Source organism: Limanda limanda, chromosome 21 (genome assembly GCF_963576545.1).
Source record: "Limanda limanda chromosome 21, fLimLim1.1, whole genome shotgun sequence".
Lineage (NCBI taxonomy): Eukaryota > Metazoa > Chordata > Actinopteri > Pleuronectiformes > Pleuronectidae > Limanda > Limanda limanda.
In genome coordinates this window covers 11,457,893-11,470,305 of record NC_083656.1, presented here as the reverse complement: position 1 = coordinate 11,470,305, position 12,413 = coordinate 11,457,893, and the positions used below count along the sequence as shown (strand labels likewise).

The following is a 12,413-nucleotide window of genomic DNA, read 5'->3' as shown; positions in this document are numbered from 1 at the left end:
TTTCAGTATAAAACACACACTCAGGCTTTAATGTGTGTGTACCAGCAGCAACTAGTAACAGGTCGGGTCCTGTTTTGTATCTCTCAGCTATGGTGTCATATGAAGGAAGTTGATACGCATACACTTGATGAGAAATTGATTTGTAATTTAATTTTTATTAATTATTTGTCTAATGGATAATTAAGAGTATATGATAAAACGTATGTTGGGATTATCAAGGCCTTCTTTTTGGCAGAATGGCTTTACTTGTTAGCATCCTCCAGTTTCCTAGCAAAGCGATGTAACTGGCTCACTTTACTGAAAGGGCAGAGGTCATACCTTAGGTCAAACTGACAGCAAGCACCCTCTGCTACATTACAGGGCAAACTACTTCAAACGGGGGGGGGGGGAGATCATTCCTACTCCCGTTGTGTTTAGGCTCAGAGAACCATTCTGTCTTATTTATTTTCTAAGCAAAGCAAGACACAACCCTGTGTGACACACTTTTTATGTTTACTACAAACAAATTGTGTAGCTTCTATATGATAGTCCCAGACCTTGAGGGAAAGCCGGCACACACTGACTCCGCTGCTCCCATCTCTCTTTCTCTCTCTCTCTTACATTGACACAAGCTCAGCTGACGTCTATGGCCCGCTACAGTTTAAACTTGGATTTGTTTGACATGACATCACAGTATCAACACTGATCACCACATAATGACCAGCAATTTTCTTAAATGAGTCAAATCTTCCTAGCTGCACACCCTCCACTTCTCTCTCTCTCTCTCTCTCTCTCTCTCTCTCTCTCTCTCTCTCTCTCTCTCTCTCTCTCTCTCTCTCTCTCTCTCTCTCTCTCTCTCTCTCTCTCTCTCTCTCTCTCTCTCTCTCTCTCTCTCTCTCTCTGTCTCTCTGTCACACAAAGAGTGTCATCTGACACATGGAAATTCACACTGAGTAATTAATTGTACTGGTTAAGGAAAAGCCTTGTCAACAATACCATCTGGTCGATACTTGTTTTTTGTGTTGAATGAGTCAAACAGAAACTCTGTGCCCCTGATGGCCAACGCGGGTACCACACTTTCCCCTCGGGCCCTGGGCTCAGAGCCAACCTTGGAAAGGCAGTGCTAATGACTGTCGCACAAAGGTCAAATGTCTCACAGCAAGGCAGGGAGAAACAGGGGAGACTCAGCTCACTTGATCCCGCAACCAGGTTCAGTATGTGGAGAGAATTCAAGTAGCCAGCCGAGGGTGGCCCCTAGACTACCAACAGTGCCTTTGTAGATTTAGCTCAGTCTTTTACATTTCTTACAGTCTTACTGACCCATATTATATCCTGGCTCATCTACACTCATCTTTACGCTCTCCACTTTTTATCAGCACCTTTTTTTTTCTCAAGCCTAAAGACTTCCTTTGCAATATCTCGGTTGTTTACTATGATGGTGCTGACTTGCTCATTTTCACTGAGCGTTTTAAAGATCACACTCCGTGTAATGGTCTGCCGAAGTGCTCCATGATTATCTTACACCCAGTGAAGCATTGAAAAGTAGCCAGGGGTCAGTGATGTTCTTGCTTAAGTGAATTTTGAACTAGGAGCAGGTTCCTTATTGGCAGCAATCTGCATTGAGGACCTCTTTGCAAAAATATGGTTTTGTAGAGGTGAGGTCTCTCTCTATCTATCTCTATCTCTATCTCTATCTCTATCTCTATATCTCTATCTCTATCTCTATCTCTATCTCTATCTCTGTCTCTCTCTCTCTCTCTCTCTCTCTCTCTCTCTATCTCTCTCTCTCTCCCTCAGTCTCTTTTCTCTCTCCCTCTGTCTCTTCTCTCTCTCTCTGTCTCTCTGTCCCTCTGTCCCTCTCTCTCCACTTTAAGCTGTTGGCCTGCTTCCCAGGTCTGCGACACTGAGGAACAGAGGAGCTGAAGTGGGCACTTTTAGAACAGCTCCATTGAACACAGGGCCAAGGACAAAAGGTGTGTGTGTGTATTTTTGTGGATCTGCGTGTAACTCTGTGGATGTTTGTGTGAATATGTATGCACTCTTATGAGTGGAGCATGTACACAGAAAGCATCCTTTTAAGTAGGGTCCAGGGATCACAAGCAATAGTGGGTCATCCTCTGCTGCAGGCATGTACTGTACATACAAAGGTTTGTGTGTGTGTGTGTGTGTCTGTCTCTATATAAAGATGAACGACGTGTCTCTACTTCCTCCCACTATCCAGAAATGGAGCTAAAATATCTTGGAGACAAATGCCGCTATCTTACACTTTTGGATTCTTTGCAGTAGGGATCATAATGTTTTACCCTGAGTTTAATGACTTCAAATAATTAACTAAACCATCTCACTTGACAAATGAATACTTGAACATACATCATTTATCTGACATGTGACTTTGGACCCATGCCCTATCCATTAATGTGGAGGATGCAGTAATTATTAAATATAGTGCAGCCAGCCACCAGGAGGCGATCGAGATATTTTGGCTTCTCTTTCTTGTCTATGGTGCTATTATGACACATTTAAGCCAGGTATTAGAATTTCCTGGAGAGGCCGATTACTTCATTGAGAAGCTCTTAGAACGGCTGCTGCAGACGGAAACATAATGAATTTACAATCCCCGGTGCTCCGGCGAGAACCAAATCAATTGCTGTGACAAAGTCTCTGTGCGGCTGACACCATGACTTTGCTCTCTCGCTGGAGATTAAAGAGGCCTGACAGTTATGAAAATGGCCACAGGGAAGTACCTGTCATCAAACATGAGGGGTTGACACTTGTTGTTGTTGTTGTCATTGCTGTTTGCAGGCCTTTGAAGAACCAAGCACAGTGTGAACATGTGCAATCAACACCAGGGCTGTCACTCAAGTCAAACACATTTAACTAAACCACTGAGTGGGTGGAGTTTGGGTTTTAGTCTGAGGCAACACTATAGGTTGTTGAAGATGGAATAAATATCTTCAGTGCATAATGGAAATATTGTTTTTGGCAAACAATTTTGATGCACTTCGTATTCTCACACAGGGACTGATGCTGCATCGACACCCCCTCTATGTTAATTTTTAAGGTTAAGGGCGCTTGCAAATTCCACACTACCATGGGGACATGACAGCTATTGCTGCTGGATGAAAGCAAAAAAAAACACTAAGAACTGATCTCTTAGTGTTTGTGTGTCTTCATAAAAATTTTGTTTTCCTAAATTTCATCTTTATCATTGGAGGGCTTAGTTTCCTGCTCACTCTGTAGGCCCCTGGTTTATGCTGGAGTGCTGACAGCCCACGTGAATGGTTGCAGTGCTAATGGCGCCTGACATAAAGCACTGGGACTTTTACTTCCATACTTTTATTGCCTCGGGGTACAGGACAAAATGTGGAACAAATGTAGTTGGACAATAAACCAACTAACTATGCTTGTCTGTAAATAAATAAATATAGCTACATGCCTGCACTCACTTAGTGGTAAGAGCCTACAGACTCGAAGACACCCATGGAGACACATTAGAGTCCCTTCCTGCTGCCATTCTCCTCCTTACCTTTGGGAGGAGAGTTGACGAGTGTAGTGGAGCTGGGAGCAAGAGCTTTTCTGTGAGAGGTCCCCCTGGGTTCTGGGGATTGGCCTGGTTTAAAAAAGGTTTAATGGAGTTGAACTAAGGGAAATCAGTTGGTCTGGACACATGGTGCTGCAGTGGAGAAGAGCAATTGGGCCAAACAACCAGCATGTCACCTATTCTGTGGCAGAAATCTATGTCCGAATGTGACAAGCAACAAAGGAATAATCAGAACATGTTTCTCATAGAAAAATAGGCCTGTTTTCACAGCATGTATTGACATTTTACAAATAGCCACAAACCACTGCTTTCCCCATAAAAGCCTTTGTCGAAAGCACCTTTGCATGTGGGCACAGTTCTCTAACCATATAATACAGACAGATAAATGTGACCAGGTCCACATGCCCTGTGGGTAGCATCTTCGCCACCGGGATCAATAAAAAGAAGCATCGTGGTATTCCAGCTCTTAGCACCTTCCCCTCTGCTACCCTACAATCCCCACAGTACCTCCTCTGTGTTGGTGTTCACACATGAGCAGCTTGAGCGACTGTGACATTTTTATGGGTTTGTCCAGACAGCGACCACGTCCGTCCCTTGGGGCCAGCCCTCTCCAAACCCACCCTCCCACCCCTTGTACTTTGGAGGTATCCAACTGTGCTGCTTCCCTCCCCAAAAGGCTTAGATATGCCCACTATCAATATGTTGGATTGACTGAACTTCAGCCAAAGGGAATGAACTACATGCAAGTCAATTCAGAACACTGTTGGAGGTTATTATGTCCAAGGGTCGGAAATCCCTCTCCACTGTTTACACTGCTGAAGATCTGTAAGGTGTTAACAGTCGATGTTTTTGGATTAAGTAAAATTCAACAGTATGAATGGTTTGTAATTTCAATAACCCCAAAGTCCAGAGTTCTGCTTATTCAATTCACCCATCCCTTCAACCTTAATTTGTAAATTCACTTGGGCATTGGGTTGACGTGACCTGAAGTAGCTCCCGTCTACCCTGCATTAACATTCACTCAGAAAACGGGAGATGGGTGCTTAAGTGAAGTAGAGGAGATCCTGTGTTTTTTTTCAGTCTAATAAGTGTCAGTCAGGCGTACTCAATGAACTCTCGCTGCCTCTCTCTACCTCTCCTCTCCTCTCCATGTGCTGTCTTCCTAGCTCTAATCATGTGGCCATTGTGTATGGATTTACAGCCCTCACTGCCCCCAGGAGGGAGATTTGATTTTTTCCCCTGCACTGGCTAATCTTTCCCTCTCACACTCCATTTTTCTTTTCTAATTCTGTCCTTCTCCCCTCCTCTCGCAGTCCCAGAGATGTTTTTGCTGTCTTGTCTGCCGATTATCACCATGAGTTGACTGGAAGCATGTTTTCACCCTCGAGGGTTCTTCATAATTTTTAATTTGTCACTCTTTCTGATGCCATCTTACTTTTTTTTTTTTTACATTTCTCCACTGACACTTTATTCAAACAGAATACTGACTGACGTTGCTGAAATGATTGAGCAGTGCCACACTCGATATGCATGTGTTATATTTGTGCAAAAGTAGGTTAAACTATTATGAATTTGTTTTGACTCCTTGTCTACTTTTCTTCCAGCCACTCTCACTCTCCTGGCTCCATGGCAGCAGCGGTGCGAGGCAGCGAGTGGTCGTGTGGACGCTGTACCTTCTTGAATGGCGGTGCAGCACCTCGCTGTTCCATTTGTGAGGCCCCACGCCAGAAGCCTGACCTGAACCAGATCCTGCGGCTGAGCAGCACCGAGGAGCATCGCTGGGCCTGCCCCCGCTGTACCCTGAACAATCCCCAGGGATCCGGAGCCTGCACCGTGTGTGGCTTTGGCCCATCCCCTGCCACTAACACACCCCCTACCACCACCATAGCCGCTACCGCCAATGGCCTGCCGTCTGCTCCGACCGAACCTCCAACACCAACTCTCCCTCCCACAGTCCTGCTTGAGCCCCAAGGGCAGCAGCCAGCTAAGGAGGAAGTGCTACGGCGGTCCGAGAGTAATGGAGAGGTGGTCAACCTGGAGGTGCAGCACTCGGGCTGGGCTTGCCCTCGATGCACACTCCACAACACTCCTGTGTCTCTGTCCTGCTCAGCCTGTGGTGGCCCCAGGAAACTGTCTTTGCCTAAAATCCCCCCCGAGGCACTAGTGGTGCCTGAGGTGCGAACGCCTGTGCTGGGATTTCCAGTTCACACAGCAGGTTCTGCCCCACTACTCATAGACCTCACAGATGATTCTCCCCCACCTCCTCCCTGTGATCCTCAAGAACCTCCCCAGGTGTCCTCACAGTCCACCTCCTCCCCTTTTACTTCTTTCACTTCCCTCCAGAATAACCCAGTGCCCCGAAGCAGGAGAGAGGTGCCCCCTCCAGGGCGCCCACCGAACGCAGGCACCAACACCCCAAGTCCCACTTCCCCGTTAACGGCCACTGCGCCACCCCAGCCAGGCCCACAGCGGCCAGCCAAGCCCAAACATGCCCAACCCCAGGAGCCCTCATACCCCAACAAGCGCCTCAGTATGTTGGATGAAGAAGATGCTCAGCACCACCCACTGACTCCACACCTCCCTGTTGCATCCACAGCTGCCCCCACCTGGAAGTGCCCCAGTTGTTCTTTGCCCAATCCAGGTAACTCATCAAAGTGTGAGGCCTGCCGATCATCACGGGCAGGCGCTGACCTCATTGACCTTGTTGGCTGCGAAACGGTACGATTTACCCCGGCTAGCCCGTCCAGCCCAGACTTCAGCACCTGGGCCTGTTCCAAGTGCACCCTGCGCAATCCTACAGGGGCACCGAAGTGCTCAGCCTGTGGTTCTTCCAAGCTGCATGGCTTTCAGGAACAGCAGGTGCCCATGACCCGCTGCTGTGCACACTGTGGCCTCCCATCGGGGTCTGGTACGGCATCTTGTTCTTGCACACCTTCATCCTCTTCAGCTCATAAAACAAGGAAACTGGCCCGGGGCTACCCTTCCTCCTCCCCTGCTATTGCTCCTTCCAATTCCACGTCCTCCTCCACCTTATCGAGCCTTCAAGAGAAGATAGGACAGTGGAGCTGCCCGGCATGTACGCTGCTCAACGACATCAAAGCCAAGAACTGTGCAGCGTGCCACACACCCCAGCAGTACCTCACCCTGCGCAAAGTGATGAAGCCTCTGAAGAGGAGGGAGAGCATGCATGTCGAGGCCCGTCGACGAAATGACGAAGGCGAGGCCAAGGAGCTTTGGGAGGACATTGGCAGCTTCTGCAGAGAGGTAAGAGTAACTCAACTACTAATTATAAATGGCTCAACAGTGACACACCTGTTTATTATAAGGGTTTTGGACTAAAATTGACTGTTTTACTACTTGAATTCATAAGATCATGCTTCTTTTCCAGTGCACTTGTTATCTAAGGGTGAACAAGTACACCCTTGACCGACTAGCTCATTTGTTGTCCTGCAACTATGAGTTGTTGATATGTCAGCGTTACCTTTTCTTTGTGTCGAGTTTTCCTTGATGTCTTTGATAACCCTGCTTATTTCAATGTGTAATGCATCACAGGGTGCACATTGACTTGCACAGCACAGCTCCATTGTAATTCCTCTTTTTTGTTACGGCACTGGCTTTGTTCCCACTCCTTCAATCTTTCTAATTTCAGAGAAATGCTAATAGGCTTTGTCATTGCCTCTGTTTGCACTTGCTTTGTTAGCTGGGTTTAAAACGACCAGTGGGTGAATCTTGGCCACCTGAATGAGCTGCAGATACTGAGCGTCTCATTTCTATAGCCAGACTATAGCCCGCCCTCAGTCTGAAAGAAGTCCCTTAACAAAATACTGCAATACTCTGTTGCAGAACTGTAACTTCTGTCTTGGGAGTCCAGCTTTATTTGTTTTGAATAGTTTCAGTCAGATGCTCTATTTCCTGTCCTTGACATTGGGCGGCTTAATGAAATACATTTCTTTGTATCAGCAGACCTGCCTGTTGGAAATAAAACCACATTTGATCATTCTGAACGTAATTTCCCTTTAATCTGAACTTCACAGTTTCAATTTGTGAAGTTATTAAAACATCAGAACTGTGGTTGTTGTTAAAAGCTCCTTTTTATATCAATACACACCCTGAAACAGAACATTTTCATTATGTTGAATAGTAAAACTAGATCATCCGGTGTTTTTTTTCTCAGTATTGAAAAAGCTAATGATGTTATGCTTTTGTTATTCAAAGCTTGTCTGTTGTCATAACAATCCTAATGAACGATAATAATGCCCAAAGAGGAGGAAAGGTCAATAGTGGCGTTCATCCGTCACCGCAGTTCGGAGACAAGGAGACGTCTCGCCTAGCTACTGTAGTTAAAATGGGACCTATATTTTGCTCCTCTGTATCACACCACTTCATGCTCACTTTGTTTCCGCAGCCCTTTGATAAGCCTCTAGTGTGTTGTCATGGATATGCTTCTCAGAGCTGTCACAAGGGCTCATTTGTTAAGACCTATGCTAATGAGACAAATCTGATTGGACGAGTTAAACCTCAGAAAAATGCAGAATCCAGGAGCTACTAGATTCAGGTAATTTTTATTCCATCAGCAGATACATTTTTCTGAATTTCTTCGGGTGATGCGTTCCCATTCACCGCACCGCCATTGCACCTATCATGCCATGTTTACAATAGCATGGAGTGCGCTTTAGAATGCATAATTTATGTCTTCTTTGAAAGTCGCAGGGCTCACTGCTGTTAGCGTGGGAGGGAAGTTGGCTTAGTAGGAAGGAAGGATATCGGAGATCTCTCATCCCCACCTTCCCCTTTTCCCAAATTTGAGATTTAAACTACTCGTTCTTTTTATCATCTTTCCTTTTTTTCTCCAAATATTTCAGGCCTCCTTCTCTCCATCCCTGCCCCCTCTGCTCTCTTCAAAGTCCTTTCCCCTTTTCATCTCCTTTTTCTCCCATCTCCTTTATCACATCTATCCCCACATGCTCATCCTGTGTTTTTTTGTCTTCCTCTCTGCTAACATCTCAAAATATGCCTTCCCCCTTGCCACCCACTGTACCCTCTCCGCCTCCACCCCACCCTCTCCACACGACTGCACTCAATTCACCAGTGTAGCAGATAATGTGTGTGTTTGTGTGTGTGTGCTAAGGTGAACACAGGGCTCTTCTATTTTTAGCAGCAGAGCTAGAGAGGAGAGGAGCAGAAACGATCTGCTTGCCTATAGTGAATGAAATCTCTAACAGCATCAACCGCTGCAGCTCAGTTTTAGGGGTCAAAGATCTGAAGGGGGCTAAAATTGTTAAGTAAGAGGCTGTAGTCTGTCGTATCCATCTCTGTCAAAGCATTAACACTTGGCAAGCACTGAAAACACCAGCGGCGAAAATGTAATTACGATAAAAGCCTTCGGTTTACCCTGTGGAGGCATGTGGGCAGTCCATTCACACAAACACAGCGAGCGTGTCCCAGCGTATGTTTCCGTTTGTTTAGTTCCGATATTCCTCCTCGACTCGTTGCATTACAGCAAATGGTGCCGCTGATGAAACTGACTGTAGAAGTTACAGCAGAGTTTGTCCAGATTGCAACAATCAATAAGGAGCCCAAAAAAATGAAGCTGGAGTTGTAGTGGAAGAAACTGGAGAAATGTTATTCTCTCTTCACCTGAGGGCCTCGTTGCTTTTCTACTCTCCTTGATTGGTTTTGAGAGTAAGAGGTGTGCGTGTGTGCGCTTGATGCCAGTGCCCCAGAGCGTGTCCGCTTACTCCCGGTGCCAAGCGAGTAAATGCTACTAAGAGCCATCAGCGCCGCTTGTGAACTGTAAAACCCTGCATGGCTGGAGCTCGTGCCTCTGTTCCCTCTCCATGTCGCCCTCAGAGGGAGCAACAAGGAGACGCCACATGGCAACAGATTCACTTTGATTTGTTTTATGTATCTCCTCAACACCGCTCTCTGTAACCACTTCTGTCATTTGATTTTGTGCCACACTTTGGATTGTGTCTGGGGTTTTTGGTTAACATGTTTGGATTGTAAGTTGTGAATGCCTGCAGTGACAGGTTTTCACAGGCTTTGACAGCCGTGGACGTGCCAGGCTGCTCTGGGATGCCTTTGTTTTGAGTTTAATAAATCTAGCACTGTGAAATCCAGCTCTATGGTTCCCTGTCACCATGTTTTTTTTGTCGAGATCAATATGTTGTCTGCGAGTTGTAGATGTCTAGCTACAAGCTTACACTCCTCAAAAAAGCATTGTCTGGCTGCCAGTTGTGTGTATTCTGGGAGATGGCATGGAGGCAGCAGGTTTTCTGAGCTCAGCAGTGAATTGGCCGATTGCTGTCTCGGGTTTGCGTGCTGGCATCTGCCCAGCGACGACTCAGAGTTGGCAGCACCAGGTTCCCGGTCAGCTAGATTTACACTAGGAGACATCACATTGCAACCTCAATAACAGAATTGTTTTCGTGTTGGTATTTCATTAAAACTCCTTACACAAACAAAAAGTGTTGCTGATAACATCACAGCTTATATGTTATATGTTCATTAAAGGCGTTTATATCTATAGTACATACTTACTTGTATGTTTTTAACATGTTATCTTTCTTATTGATCGTACAAAAAAAAAGATTAGGGCTGGGCAAGTTAACTCGTTTTAATCGAGTTAACTCAAGTGATGAATTAACTCGATTCATTATTTTATCTCGCATTAACTCAGGTTTGATTATTTATTGTTTTATTGTGAAAGTCAGGCTTTTATTTTGTGAAAGTCTGTTGCTGACTGCTGCGGAACCGGAAAAAAGAAAATAATTGGCGGATAAACAACCATGGATAAGGGTACCGAGCTTTTCCATGGCCATTTTCATTTTAAAGTTCTTCCAGACGGCGGAGTCGACTGAACCAAAGTAATTTGTAGCCACTGCCAAGGTGAATTTTCTTATCACCAGAGTACTTCCAGTCTAAAATATCACCTAAATGCAAAACACACAGTTGATATCAGCAAATCACTCAACGAAACAGCGAGCGGAGCGAGGCTTCGGCAGACTACAATAGACGCAGGGGGGAGTATACATTTTTCATAACGAAGAGGATAACATTAATGCCCTGGCACTGGCATTGACCTTTAATTTTGTATTTGCTTTGATAACATTGTTAAGTTGAGATTTACACTGAATATTTTATTTAACTGCTACTGTATTAAATGCTGATGTTAAAAGTGTTTGCACAACAAATGTTATGGCACTTTCGTTCATATGGCAGAACATTGAAAATAAAATTGCGCTATACACTACTTTTTAATTCATTATTGGATATGCGTATACAAATGCGATTAATCGTGATTTATCAGGGAAATCATGTGATTAATCGCGATTAAAACTTTTAATCGTTGCCCAGCCCTAAAAAAGATATCAGGAAAAGGACAAGACTTCAGGTAGAAAGCAGCTTATAAGTGACATCAGATTGAAGTGTATTCTCTGTTTGTGCCCACCTTTGATAGCCATGCCTCCCTCTCCTCCTCTGTTGAAAATCCCTGAGACCACACAATAAAAGCAGGCACAAGGGGTCAAACTTAAGCCAGTGAACTACACACTCTGTAAGCTACACAGAGACCTTGGAGGATCAGGGTGGCACGGCTGCGTTGAAGCGATTCTGCCTGGTAGCTAATGCTGCATCCCGGGCTGCGGAATTGGATCGTGTGGGATGGGGACTAATCAATTCGCCGCACTGTGAGCCACCAGTGAGGTGCCCACATCACACCCCCCCCCGCCTGCCTCACAGAGCGACTGGCAGAGCCCGCTTCTCACACCACAAACGGGAAACCGGATAGGGTTGCGTGTGTGGCGGTTTGCCCTCTCAGGTTTATACTGGAGAGTTTAAGATGAGCAGATAGTGTGACGGATAAGGTGTCGTGATCTGTTTATGTATTGATGGAGTCCGGGTCCTGTGTACAGTAGCGAGGCAGTGTTAAGATACAGTCTGTCTTGTTAAACTCTTGGTGCTGTTCAGAAAGTGAGGTGCTTTGGAGGTTTAGAAGTGATGTGCACATGTGTCCTGTATCCTGGCAGGCCCACTGCTCCACAGCTGGTGTGCTGCTGTGCACATGTGGGATGCCACGCTCACAGTGGAAGTGAAACCTGCTGTCACATGAATATATTTGGGAGTTTGTCCTTGTTCAGCCCAGAATCCAGGGCTAGTGTGTCATGTAGAGCCCTGTATTAATCCTCATCCACCTGCAGACTTCATATGAGAAGGTCTGAGATTCAGCGACAGACTCATTTAACCCCGCTGCTCGAAGGAACGATACAGGAAATCGTTCCTCCCAACTGCAATAAGACTGTACAACTCCTCTACCTCTGTCAGAGCCACCATCACAGAACTGCACTAAACCTGTCTCCTTGCACTGTGGACCATGTACAACCCTCCGCTCCATATACACTTACTTCACATCATATGTGATATGTGTTCATATAAACCATATTGATATTATATATCATTTTATACAATAATATTGTCTTTTGCACACTCTGTCTACATATTCTTACACTCATAGTATACTATATTACCTATTGTATAGTCAAATACTTATATTCATACCTCTACTATATATCATATATTATATCATACTCTCTGTATATTCTTTGTATACATAAGTCTACAGGACTGTCTCAGAAAATTAGAATATTGTGATAAAGTTCTTTATTTTCTGTAATGCAATTAAAAAAACAAAAATGTCATGCATTCTGGATTCATTACAAATCAACTGAAATATTGCAAGCCTTTTATTCTTTTAATATTGCTGATTATGGCTTACAGCTTAAGAAAACTCAAATATCCTATCTCTAAATATTAGAATATCATGAAAAAGTATACTAGTAGGGTATTCAACTAATCACTTGAATCGTCTAATTAACTCGAAACACCTGCAAGGGTT

The 12,413-nt window shown here is 45.0% G+C and overlaps 1 protein-coding gene across 1 annotated transcript in view; it reads left to right on the top strand.

Moving 5' to 3' along the window:
• capn15 (calpain 15) overlaps positions 1-12,413 on the top strand; it is a 36,801-nt gene that overhangs the window by 6,299 nt on the left and 18,089 nt on the right. Inside the window, exon 2 of the mRNA XM_061095120.1 lies at positions 5,125-6,784. Within this exon, the coding sequence (XP_060951103.1) occupies positions 5,125-6,784 (1,660 nt within the window). The remainder of the gene's footprint in view (positions 1-5,124; positions 6,785-12,413) is intronic.